This window comes from Coregonus clupeaformis, chromosome 31 (genome assembly GCF_020615455.1).
Source record: "Coregonus clupeaformis isolate EN_2021a chromosome 31, ASM2061545v1, whole genome shotgun sequence".
NCBI classification, from domain to species: domain Eukaryota; kingdom Metazoa; phylum Chordata; class Actinopteri; order Salmoniformes; family Salmonidae; genus Coregonus; species Coregonus clupeaformis.
In genome coordinates this window covers 24225737-24239388 of record NC_059222.1, presented here as the reverse complement: position 1 = coordinate 24239388, position 13652 = coordinate 24225737, and the positions used below count along the sequence as shown (strand labels likewise).

At 39.7% G+C, this 13652-nt stretch overlaps 1 protein-coding gene across 3 annotated transcripts; it reads left to right on the top strand.

Annotated features, from left to right (window-relative positions):
• Positions 1–4318: 4318 nt before the first annotated feature.
• On the top strand, positions 4319–13589 carry LOC121547248 (PDZ domain-containing protein 7). 3 transcript variants are annotated; one of them, XM_041858416.2, is made up of 5 exons: positions 4319–4701; positions 5040–5173; positions 5386–5517; positions 5629–5724; positions 12650–13589. In XM_041858416.2, the coding sequence occupies exons 2-5, from the start codon at positions 5156–5158 to the stop codon at positions 12791–12793; spliced, it is 390 nt and encodes a 129-aa protein (XP_041714350.1). In that variant the 5' UTR covers positions 4319–4701; positions 5040–5155; the 3' UTR covers positions 12794–13589. The 3 variants fall into 3 exon arrangements, with proteins under 3 accessions (XP_041714350.1, XP_041714351.1, XP_041714352.1); XM_041858417.2 differs by having other exon boundaries at positions 4324–4701; positions 5624–5724; XM_041858418.2 differs by lacking the exon at positions 5040–5173 and having other exon boundaries at positions 4325–4701.
• The last annotated feature ends 63 nt before the right edge of the window (positions 13590–13652 follow it).

Genomic DNA, 13652 nt, shown 5'->3' with positions numbered 1-13652 from the left:
AGTGCTAACCTTTCCAATTCAAATGTCATCATCCAGGACATACAGTGGGGAAAAAAAGTATTTAGTCAGCCACCAATTGTGCAAGTTCTCCCACTTAAAAAGATGAGAGAGGCCTGTAATTTTCATCATAGGTACACGTCAACTTTTTAATGAATTTATTTGCAAATTATGGTGGAAAATAAGTATTTGGTCAATAACAAAAGTTTCTCAATACTTTGTTATATACCCTTTGTTGGCAATGACACAGGTCAAACGTTTTCTGTAAGTCTTCACAAGGTTTTCACACACTGTTGCTGGTATTTTGGCCCATTCCTCCATGCAGATCTCCTCTAGAGCAGTGAGGTTTTGGGGCTGTCGCTGGGCAACACGGACTTTCAACTCCCTCCAAAGATTTTCTATGGGGTTGAGATCTGGAGACTGGCTAGGCCACTCCAGGACCTTGAAATGCTTCTTACGAAGCCACTACTTCATTGCCCAGGCGGTGTGTTTGGGATCATTGTCATGCTGAAAGACCCAGCCACGTTTCATCTTCAATGCCCTTGCTGATGGAAGGAGGTTTTCACTCAAAATCTCACGATACATGGCCCCATTCATTCTTTCCTTTACACGGATCAGTCATCCTGGTCCCTTTGCAGAAAAACAGCCCCAAAGCATGATGTTTCCACCCCCATGCTTCACAGTAGGTATGGTGTTCTTTGGATGCAACTCAGCATTCTTTGTCCTCCAAACACGACAAGTTGAGTTTTTACCAAAAAGTTATATTTTGGTTTCATCTGACCATATGGCATTCTCCCAATCCTCTTCTGGATCATCCAAATGCACTCTAGCAAACTTCAGACGGGCCTGGACATGTACTGGCTTAAGCAGGGGGACACGTCTGGCACTGCAGGATTTGAGTCCCTGGTGGCGTAGTGTGTTACTGATGGTAGGCTTTGTTACTTTGGTCCCAGCTCTCTGCAGGTCATTCACTAGGTCCCCCCGTGTGGTTCTGGGATTTTTGCTCACCGTTCTTGTGATCACGGGGTGAGATCTTGCGTGGAGCCCCAGATCAAGGGAGATTATCAGTGGTCTTGTATGTCTTCCATTTCCTAATAATTGCTCCCACAGTTGATTTCTTCAAACCAAGCTGCTTACCTATTGCAGATTCAGTCTTCCCAGCCTGGTGCAGGTCTACAATTTTGTTTCTGGTGTCCTTTGACAGCTCTTTGGTCTTGGCCATAGTGGAGTTTGGAGTGTGACTGTTTGAGGTTGTGGACAGGTGTCTTTTATACTGATAACAACTTCAAACAGGTGCCATTAATACAGGTAACGAGTGGAGGACAGAGGAGCCTCTTAAAGAAGAAGTTACAGGTCTGTGAGAGCCAGAAATCTTGCTTGTTTGTAGGTGACCAAATACTTATTTTCCACCATAATTTGCAAATAAATTCATAAAAAATCCTACAATGTGATTTTCTGGAGAAAAAAAACCTCAATTTGTCTGTCATAGTTGACGTGTACCTATGATGAAAATTACAGGCCTCTCTCATCTTTTTAAGTGGGAGAACTTGCACAATTGGTGGCTGACTAAATACTTTTTTTCCCCACTGTATGTGCTCTTTGATATGTGGTGGTGCTTGGGGATCTGGGTCAGGTGTTGGTGAGATGATTAGTGGTGTGACTGCTGAGCAGTGACAGTGTGCGCAGGGCTGAGATCCCCTTTCCTCTCCAGCAATTCTGGGGAATGTGGCAGCTGCCTGCAGGGTGTGTCAGTGGATCCCGTTATATCTCAGCGCATTCCGATCCCGACCAGCCAGAGGCAGTTACAGTTCTACCCTGATGTGTGTGACCCCAAAAATCTCTGTTTTCATAGCTTTGAACCCTAAACCCTAAAATAAGTCACAAACAAAACAAAACAAGCGGCATCTGGTTATTGATAAACCTCACAAACCCCATTTCCTTTTCAGTGCAATCATGCAGAATGATGGGTCATCTTGAGACTGCTGAGTGCAGTAAAATGTGTGTGTGTGTGTGTGTGCTTGCACCTGTCTTTGTGTATGTGTGTGTGTGTGTGTGTGTGTGTGTGTGTGTGTGTGTGTGTGTGTGTGTGTGTGTTTCAAACTTAATGACCCCAGACCAGCAACTGAAACAGTAACCCAAATCACTGACTCCCTGCCGAATGTAATTTACAGCTGTATGGTCATAAATGACCGGTGGGTAAAAAGCATGTGCCATAACTCTATATTGAACAAGAGGTATTAGATACCCTACCAGCAAACCTTTTTCTATTTCAATTATTTATGGAATTATTATGGAATTCTGTGGCGCAAAGATGAGAAGGAGAACCGGAGGTAAACTATGTTAGCTTGCTAGATAGCTTTATCACTAGCTAGCATGTCATTCCGGGACATGGAGCGTTTTAGCTTTCAAGTTTATTCCAAGTAATAAATTGCTACAAAAATCTAAAAGGACAAGTAGTGTAAATCTAATACAGTCATCAAGGCAGGACCAACAAATTGCATTCATACTGACAAATAAGAAATGCCACATTATCCCTGTCAATAGTTGGAGTAGGATGATTGCAGAGCACCCTGCCTCAGACTGTCAGGATGTTCATATTCTAGCTCACAAACTACTAGGCTTGGGCGGTATACCGTGGTATTTGGAAATAGCCAGGGGATGGTTTTTCAATACTGTCAATACCATTGAAACTATTTATTTGAAGATTTACAATACATTTTAATATATGTAGCTACTTTTTAAGTAAATACCTGCAGTCAATTTGTTGCACATTTTGTTAGCCCATGATGATGTTATTCTGAGTTATTGACCTCACAGTAAGCCAGATTCGAGAAACGTACATTTTAACATGTTGACTCAAAAGCTGCACTGACAGATAACGTTAAGCTAACTAACGTGAGGGACTACCCAGTCTAGATAGCAATACTGCTTCATTAGCAACATAGCACATTTTATAAGCAGGGTTTTGACAGTACAGTTATTGATTAGCTATCTGGACACTGAATCCAACTGCTGGAGCTCTGCTCACCACCTGACAAAGTATCACTAACTAACCAATTACTGTCTAATCAAGTACTGTCCAAATATGCTTAAAATTACTAATAAAGATAGCTAGCTAACTTATGGCTAACATGACGTTAGCTACTTTTGGTAACGTCAGCTCAATTAGCTAGCTATCTGTTGAAAAAACAAAGCTGGATAGCTGAGTTAATTTTTTTCCCAATTTATAGAAGATGGACATACGGAATTGAAGATGCAGCTCAGCAAACAAAGAGACGGTTGTTGTATTTGCAGGAGTAAGTGAATAGATTGTGTGTGTCTTTACAATACAATTATTTAGCACCTAGCTACATAGATGGGTTGGCTGACAACGTCACGAAAACGATGTGCACGCTTCCATGGGGCATAAGTCAGCCTGTTGTGATTCTGGATGGCCAGATTGCTAGCAAGAATGACACTGCCATGTGGGGAATCATAAATTGCTTATTTCAGCATGTTTCATCATGTTATTGATACCATGTCTTGTTTTGAGGTGTTTTGACTGATTTCATGTCAATGCAAATATGGCTAAAATTCACTAGCTAGCTAACCAACAACTGTAATGATGTATTTGAAACAACAAGTGGTCATTGCACAAATGTATTTGTTTTCAATAAACATTGGGGACGAAATATAGCATACATGTTAACAATCTAAGCCAACCTCATCTGTTTTGCCACATGGTTGCACGCATTTCGATTTTGTTGGTAAAGCGAGAGCACACAGGTATTGTGGTTAGTGAAGTGTAAGCCAGTTGAATGTTAATCAGGTTTAAGATTGAGTGAATTGCTAATATCATTAAGGAACAGAAATGAGTGAACTGCTAATATCATTAAGGAACAGAAATGAACCCAGATTTTACCTTTAGCTCAATTCAGGTAAACATTATTTGCCTGTTGTTCATATTGTGTGTATGTGTGTGTGTGTGTATATTGCTTCTGTGTGTGTTTGTCTGTTCAGAGTACTCCATATTGCTACGGCACTGATACTATGCCGTCTCTGTAATAATATAGGAGATCCAGGAAAGCAGAACTTCAGACAGCAAGGAAGAGAGGGGAGCAGACAGGAGAGAGCGAGAACACAGGAGAACATAGAGAGAGGGGAGGCCCACACAAGACAAACATGGCATATTCCTCTCAAGCCAGAGGAAGTAGTCCTTGCTAAAACATTACCTCTCAAAAAAAGAAAGATGTCCTGTGTGTATAAATTGTTAGACCCTGAAAAAAATCTTAATGGAAAATTACGACATACACTTGTACTTTGTACTTGCTAATATATATATTTTTTCATATTATTGACACCATATTCTATGGGTTTACTGAGCACAATCCATTGAATTAATATTGAGAAGTGTTAATTATTTGGCATCAGGAGAGCACAGCACATGGAAGAAAGCAGTGAGATATGCAACATAGCGTTATGTCTCTGCAAAATGTTCACTGCTAGCGTGCGGGACGCTTCATTTCGGTCGCGCAGGGATCAAATCTCCCCAACGGAGTCAGCCCCAGGTCTTCAGGGCTGAGGCCCGCATGTTCTGAATGTCTAGTGACGTCCCTGCTTCTTACTACAAAACGAAACGTTCTCAACAAAATTGGGGGGAAGATGAATGAAGTAGCACCGTTACCATGGAGATAAAATACATATCGCTCTGAACAAAAAATACAGGTTGGTCTGGTTTCAAAACACTTCTAGCTATTTAGAGGCAGTTTATCCTATTATAAAATAGTAAAATTGAAGTAACAATCCTATTTTGTGTCGAAGCATACTGTTTACAAAGTATTTACAATCTAATACGAACATTTTACAATGGAAAACCTTGTTTTATTGTTCATAGCTAGGGTTGCTAAACGCTTGAGCTAAATGTGGCCATCCTCATAAAGTTTGTTGTTTGGCCAATACAAACCAGAAAAAAATGAAGTAGAACGTATTTGTTACCACTCTTGTCTTAGCGGCAAGACATTTGTAGCTATTGCGTTCATACACTAGTATTTTATTCCATAAAGGAAAATGGACTCAGAATACTTGAAAAGGGGTATGGGAAAATGTATCATAGAAGGATTAGCCGAGGTGGCCGAGCATCGAATTTCTTGCACAGTGGATTTACAAGTATAAAGAAAACATGGACCATGAGAAGAGAGTGAGTAATGTCCTTTAAATATGTTATTCAGTCTATTGCCAGTGGAGGGCAGCCTTTACCCAAATGTTGTCTAGCCAATTTCACTGTTCCACTACGAAAAATTTCTGAGCCTATACTGTCATCCAATATTTGTAGATAAAGGGACTATAAAATGCTTGACTATACAATGATAAGTATTGTGATATTATTGCGAATATCTCTTATCAATTCAGAAAAAGGCCATCCAGCAGCAACTGGAGCAGGAGCAGCAGAAAGCCATGGATGAGGCTGTGCACCAGAGGCAGATGAAGGAAGAATATAAGATCACGGGGGAGGTCCCAGAAGAAGAACCCAATGTACCAAATGTATGTATTGTGTGTGTATGTGTGTGTGTGTGTGTGTGTGTGTGTGTGTGTGCGATTTAAAGCACATGAGGGTTAAACATGATTATTTTTATTTTTTCTCCGAAAGTTCAGGAACCACCTGCAACCCCTCCACCAGCTCCAGTTTCAGAAAAGCCCAACAAATTCAACCCTCCAAAGCTTGCTGCAGTGGATGAGGGCGATGATGGGGTATGGTTTTTGTAGAATTTTAAGACTTCCTCAGTTCCTCAGATATAGCATTTTAATGTTTGGGTTTAAAAAATAGTTGACATATGGAATTGCTGACGTATGGAATTATTTTAAGATGGAAATACTATGGACCATTTAGCTATTTGATTTAGAATTTTAAGATTTTGAAGTGTTTGTTCTGTGTCTAGGATGTCTAAGAAAGCTCAGAATAATAATAATAATAATATATATATATATATATATATATATATATATATATATATATATATATATATATATATACACAGTACCAGTCAAAAGTTTGGACACACCTACTCATTCAAGGTTTTTCTTTATTTCTATTTTTTTTACATTGTAGAATAATAGTGAAGACATCAAAACTATGAAATAACACATATGGAATCATGTAGTAACCAAAAAAGTGTTAAACAAATCAAAATATATTTTATATTTGAGATTCTTCAAAAAGCCACCTTTGATGACAGCATTGCACACTCTTGGCATTCTCTCAACCAGCTTCATGAGGTATTCACCTGGAATGCATTTCAATTAACAGGTGTGACTTCTTAAAAGTTAATTTGTGGAATTTCTTTCCTTCTTAATGCGTTTGAGCCAATCAGTTGTGTTCTGACAAGGTAGGGGTGGTATACAGAAGATAGCCCTATTTGGTAAAAGACCAAGTTCATATTATGGCAAGAAAAGCTCAAATAAGCAAAGAGAAACGACAGTCCATCATTACTTTAAGACATGAACGTTTCTTCAAGTGCAGTCGCAAAAACCATCAAGCGCTATGATGAAACTGGCTCTCAGGAGGACCGCCACAGGAATGGAAGACCCAGAGTTACCTCTGCTGCAGAGGATACGTTCATTAGAGTTACCAGCCTCAGAAATTGCAGCCTAAATAAATGCTTCACAGAGTTCAAGTCACAGACACATCTCAACATCAACTGTTCAGAGGGGACTGTGTGAATCAGGCCTTGATGGTCGAATTCCTGCAAAGAAACCACTACTAAAGGACACCAATAAGAAGAAGAGACCTGCTTGGGCCAAGAAACACGAGCAATGGACATTAGACCGGTGGAAATGTGTCGTTTGGTCTGCAGTCCAAATGTGAGATTTTTGGTTCCAACCGCTGTGTCTTTGTGAGACGCAGTGTGGGTGAACGGATGATCTCCACCTGTGTAGTTCCCACCATAAAGCATGGAGGAGGAAGTGTTATGGTGTGGGGGTGCTTTACTGGTGACACTGTCTGTGATTTATTTTGAATTAAAGGCACACTTAACCAGCATGGCTACCATAGCATTCTGCAGCGATATGCCATCCCATCTGGTTTGGACTTAGTGGAACTATCATTTGTTTTTTAACAGGACAATGACCAAAACACACCTCCAGGCTGTGTAAGGGCTATTTTACCAAGAAGGAGAGTGATGGAGTGCTGCATCAGATGACCTGGCCTCAACAATCCCCCGACCTCAACCCAATTGAGATGGTTTGGGATGAGTCGGATGACAGAGTGAAGGAAAAGCAGCCAACAAGTGCTCAGCATATGTGGGAACTCCTTCAAGACTGTTGGAAAAGCATTCCAGGTGAAGCTGGTTGAGAGAATGCCAAGAGTGTGCAAAGCTGTCATCAAGGCAAAGGGTGGCTATTTGAAGAATCTCAAATATAAAATATATTTTGATTTGTTTAACACTTTTCTGGTTACTACATTTACATTACATTTACATTTTAGCCATTTAGCAGACGCTCTTATCCAGAGCGACTTACAGTTAGTGAATACATATATTTTTTTTTATACTGTCCCCCCGTGGGAATCGAACCCACAACCCTGGCGTTGCAAACGCCATGCTCTATCAACTGAGCTACATCCCTGCCGGCCATTCCCTCCCCTACCCTGGACGACGCTGGGCCAATTGTGCGCCGCCCATGAGGGTGGTTTTGACTTTCCAGACTTGGAATTGTATCAACTCGCCACCCAAGGCTTTTACTTGCTACATATAGTTAAATGCAGTAAAGAGGAACAATGGGTACATATTGAAGATGTGCATGCTATCCACAAATCATGGATAAAGCTAAGGACATTAACAACTTTATAGTTAAGAACAGTATAACAATATGGAAGAAAATGAAACGTAAACAACAAACAATATCACTGCCTAAAAACACAACCCCTATGGATTAATCCTTGAATAGCTTTTCAGAAATCTTAAATGACTTTGTAATAGGAAATACATTTATTTCCATGACAGAATTAAAAAGCAATTTTGGACTGACTAATGTAACTAAAATGTAAGCTTAATTCAGTGTAAACTAATGTATAGAATGCATTATACGAGACAAAATTCAGTGTAAAATTAGCTCTTGCTACCGTGGAAAGGAAAATCACCCTGATTTAACTCCTTAGTCATATCCCAGTTTACCTATTTGCTTATGGCCTTGCCTACACCTAGCGACTTGTTTTTTAAATTATATGAGCAAAGAATATTCCATTTTATTTGGAACGGCAAGCCAGACTAAATTAAATGGGCCTATTTATATAATGAATATTAATTCTGAGTGCAGAAATGATTTAATATTAACGCATTAGACCTCTCACTAAAGGCTTCAGTTATACTTAAATCCGAACTGGTTCTCTAGCAGATTAGTAAGAATGTCTCACCCCATGTTCAAGAATTTCCTTTTTCCCTTTATTCAGTTTCCAACCTCTCAGATAATCTCCAAAATATCGCTATTTTTTAAAACAACCCATAGAAAGTTGGTTGCAATTTCAGGTTAATCCAACAGAAAAGACAGAACAAATATTACAACAAATATGGTTAAACTCAACTATACTAATTGATAAAAAAAACTATATTTTTTGGAAATAAAAGATTTTAAAAATGTATAGTCTTTATAAATTATAACATAAATAGGATTGGTGGAGCTATGTCACACATGCAGCTAACAAAAATATATGGAAATGTCTGCTCTACTCAAAATTACAACCAACTAATCGCAGCATTACCGCAAAAATGGAATAGACAAGTGGAAGGGGGAGAAAGTAAGGAACTTGTCTGTCGGCCCTGCTTTAAAGACCAAAATTGGCTAAAGAAAATTGTGATAAATAAAAAAAGTATACTTAGAGTTTTTCAATTTAAATTATTATACAAAATTTTTGCAACCAGTGGAATGTTAAATATATGGGGAATACAACCATCCCAGCTCTACTGATTTTTCTGTGAAGACGCAGAATCATTAGATAATTTGTTTTGGTACTGTCCCATATGTACAGTGGGGAAAAAAAGTATTTAGTCAGCCACCAATTGTGCAAGTTCTCCCACTTTAAAAGATGAGAGAGGCCTGTAATTTTCATCAAAGGTACACGTCAACTATGACAGACAAATTGAGAAAAAATAATCCAGAAAATCACATTGTAGGATCTTTAATGAATTTATTTGCAAATTATGGTGGAAAATAAGTATTTGGTCACCTACAAACAAGCAAGATTTCTGGCTCTCACAGACCTGTAACTTCTTCTTTAAGAGGCTCCTCTGTCCTCCACTCGTTACCTGTATTAATGGCACCTGTTTGAAGTTGTTATCAGTATAAAAGACACCTGTCCACAACCTCAAACAGTCACACTCCAAACTCCACTATGGCCAAGACCAAAGAGCTGTCAAAGGACACCAGAAACAAAATTGTAGACCTGCACCAGGCTGGGAAGACTGAATCTGCAATAGGTAAGCAGCTTGGTTTGAAGAAATCAAGCAATTATTATTGGGAGCAATTATTAGGAAATGGAAGACATACAAGACCACTGATAATCTCCCTCGATCTGGGGCTCCACACAAGATCTCACCCCGTGGGGTCAAAATGATCACAAGAACGGTGAGCACAAATCCCAGAACCACACGGGGGGACCTAGTGAATGACCTGCAGAGAGCTGGGACCAAAGTAACAAAGCCTACCATCAGTAACACACTACGCCACCAGGGACTCAAATCCTGCAGTGCCAGACGTGTCCCTCCTGCTTAAGCCAGTACATGTCCAGGCCCGTCTGAAGTTTGCTAGAGTGCATTTGGATGATCCAGAAGAGGATTGGGAGAATGTCATATGGTCAGATGAAACCAAAATAGAACTTTTTTGGTAAAAACTCAACTCGTCGTGTTTGGAGGACAAAGAATGCTGAGTTGCATCCAAAGAACACCATACCTACTGTGAAGCATGGGGGTGGAAACATCATGCTTTGGGGCTGTTTTTCTGCAAAGGGACCGGGACGACTGATCCGTGTAAAGGAAAGAATGAATGGGGCCATGTATCGTGCGATTTTGAGTGAAAACCTCCTTCCATCAGCAAGGGCATTGAAGATGAAACGTGGCTGGGTCTTTCAGCATGACAATGATCCCAAACACACCGCCCGGGCAACGAAGGAGTGGCTTCGTTGCCCTAGCCAGTCTCCAGATCTCAACCCCATAGAAAATCTTTGGAGGGAGTTGAAAGTCCGTGTTGCCCAGCGACAGCCCCAAAACATCACTGCTCTAGAGGAGATCTGCATGGAGGAATGGGCCAAAATACCAGCAACAGTGTGTGAAAACCTTGTGAAGACTTACAGAAAACGTTTGACCTGTGTCATTGCCAACAAAGGGTATATAACAAAGTATTGAGAAACTTTTGTTATTGACCAAATACTTATTTTCCACCATAATTTGCAAATAAATTCATTAAAAATCCTACAATGTGATTTTCTGGAAAAAAAATTCTCATTTTGTCTGTCATAGTTGACGTGTACCTATGATGAAAATTACAGGCCTCTCTCATCTTTTTAAGTGGGAGAACTTGCACAATTGGTGGCTGACTAAATACTTTTTTTCCCTGCTGTAGCTTGTTTTTGGTCGCAAGTTCAGGAATGGCTGAAGAATTGCAACATTTACCTGGAGCTAACTCTGCAAATAGCACTTGATCAATAATATAATCATACTCTTAGCAAATTTTTTATTTTTAATTTACATTATGTAGAGTCTATGAGAATAGAAATGTTCAGAACTTTTGTGAAATATATGGCAAATAGAAATCAAAACAGGATGGTGTTCAGAGATAGATGGGAGGGGTTGAGTGGAGCTGAAGGATGGGACTAAAAACAAACAAAAGAGAACTATTGTAAAATATACTGTGTCTGTAAAATGTATATACTATGTATAAGCTGGAAGTAGAAGCCTAAGTGCTGTTGTCCATTAATTTACTCCAATTAGGGGAGGGATGGTAGGGTTAGGGGAAAATAATAAAGGAAAATATATATATCTTTAAATATATAATTTATATATACAGTACCAGTCAAAAGTTTGGACACACCTACTCATTCAAGGGTTTTTCTTTTTTTACTATTTTCTACATTGTAGAATAATAGTGTAGACATCAAAACTATGAAATAACACATATGGAATCATGAAGTAAACAAAAAAGTGTTAACCTTTTCACATGTGAGTTCCAAATATCTCTAATCGTCGCCCCAGCGTGAATTGTTTTCTGCACGTGATGTCAGAATGCACTAAGTGTTCCAAATGTGATTGTTACACAACAGGACAGTTAAAACACGCTGCCTGCTAATTATCAAATGTTTCAAATTTCAAATGATTTTCTAACAACAGTTTCATTTGAGGTGTGTTCTGTCTCCTCATTAATTCACATAGAAGTAGCCCATTTTAGTTTTGCGGACAATTTATGTTTGTGGCTTTACTGAGCCGGACAAACTTCTCTCTTCGAGGAGAGCCCAAGCACTTCACCAATGTTTTTCCGCAGATCAAGTATGCAGACATTTGCGCAGTCTTGCACGATTTTGAAATGTTCTGGCTGGCGCTAGCATTGCCTTCCTTGTTGTTTGCCTTACAATTAATAACTTTGGACATGTGTGTGTTCCTATCAAAGTAAGTGCCTTATTTTCTGTATAACGTGTTGTCGTTTCTACTGTACCATACAGTATGTATGTATGTATGTATGTATGTATGTATGTATGTATGGAGCATAATGTATTTACAGTTTTATTCACATTTTCAAGTACTGGTGACATATAATGCATTCCGATTATTGCGTAGATTGTAATGGACACCTATGATTATAATAGCTAATACTAAGCTATTTGCCAGCTATGTGTGACGCCATGTTTGTTGACATTTCTACAATGCATTCTAGGTGTCACGTAAACGTCTGTCAGACCAAAGATGTTATAATGAGGTGAAGGGTAAACTTCCGGAAGTGAATGATCGTAGACGACACACCCCCTTCAACATGCATACTGCAAACAGACCAAACTCATCTTGTCTCCTCTTATTATCTTTGGTTGAGGCGAAAAAACAAACATCGTGGCGCGCACAAACTACCCATCGTCGGATTATTTTCGATTTCTAGAAAGTGTTTTACTAAATTATTTCGATCAAAAAGTTGTCTGTCAGAAGTATTACAATGTACATTTACTTTTTAACCGCCTGTCTGCATATTTCAAGATATGGCATATGAGGGTGCAGTGAGACACACGATGGGTTGGACAATACTTTTCTCGTCAATTATCTTGAAAAAATATATACTTCCATATACTGGAAATCAACCAATCCTCCATCGTTAACACAATGGAAAGATCAAATGCTTTATCTACATGTGCGTGGGCGACGGAGAGAGCCCAAAGGACAAAGTAACATGTGATGTTGTTGAATGGAAAGATGGAAAGAGCATGGCGTTTGCAACGCCACGCCAGGGTTGTGGGTTCATTTCCCACGGGGGGCCAGTATAAAAAAATATGTATTCACTAACTGTAAGTCGCTCTGGATAAGAGCGTCTGCTAAATGACTAAAATGTAAATGTAAAATGTATGACATGGGGTGCGTGTGTGTGCAAAATAGAGCATGCACAAAACATGCATTCTCTCTAAGCTTCCTTGTTCTGGTTGCATCCCCAGGCTGGATTTGAGCTGGTGTCTGTGGATGGAGTGTTCCTGCAGGGTGACACTGACCCCCACGCTGTGGATATCATCCACAGGGCCTTCAGCAACAAGGCCAAAGACCCCATGATGTGCATAGTCGAAGCCCCAAAAATCCCTTGACTAAAGACTGACTCACTGCCCAGAAAAACGGGGTTTGGCCTGGAGTTCCAAGACCTAAAGCCTAGGAGCAATACAAACAGAAGCTCCACAGGCTATAGTGTGTTGGAATAATGGCAGAAGAGTGAGGAGTGTGAAGGTATTATGTGGGCTAATAGGAAACTTCTGTTCCCACTATGGTGACCCAGGAGGATCTGGCCAATCAGACGAGGGAAGTAAGAGACCTGCATCCACGGGAACCAGCAGCCAGTGACTTGTGTGCGGTCCTAAAGCATCAAGCCACTCTGAGCCAATAGTAGACCAGTTCACACAATCCTTCCTTTTACATTAGTTATGTATTATTTATCACATCGGACACTTTCATAAATTATGCAAAAAAAATATACACGTCTATATATAGACATTTCTTAGAACAATACTTAAATCATTAAACACACCGGCTAATTTATGCAAACTGTAATCCAAGTGCTTTCCAGGACTGCTGTGAACTGAACTAATGGTTGTCTGTCGGAGCCAGTGTGGAGAGGTGGTTGGGATTGCTGCTTGTGACCAGAAGATGGCAGGCTTGGATCAGATCCACCTGTCAGTTGATGGTAATGTATAGAGGCACCGAGCCATGAACATATAGTGATCATCTTGATATCAGGTGTAAACATGCCCTAAGTTTCTCATTCTTGGCATCAAGAGAAGTGTCTACAGGCTACACAATCTAGATACAGGAGGAGAGTGACATGTTATCACAATGTATGTGTATAAACGGGGCTTAACATAAAATAAAAGAGCAACTGATATTTTTTTACTTCTGTGGCTTGATGTTGCTTGTCTGGTCTAATAGAATCAACCACTCAATACATTCTTTTTC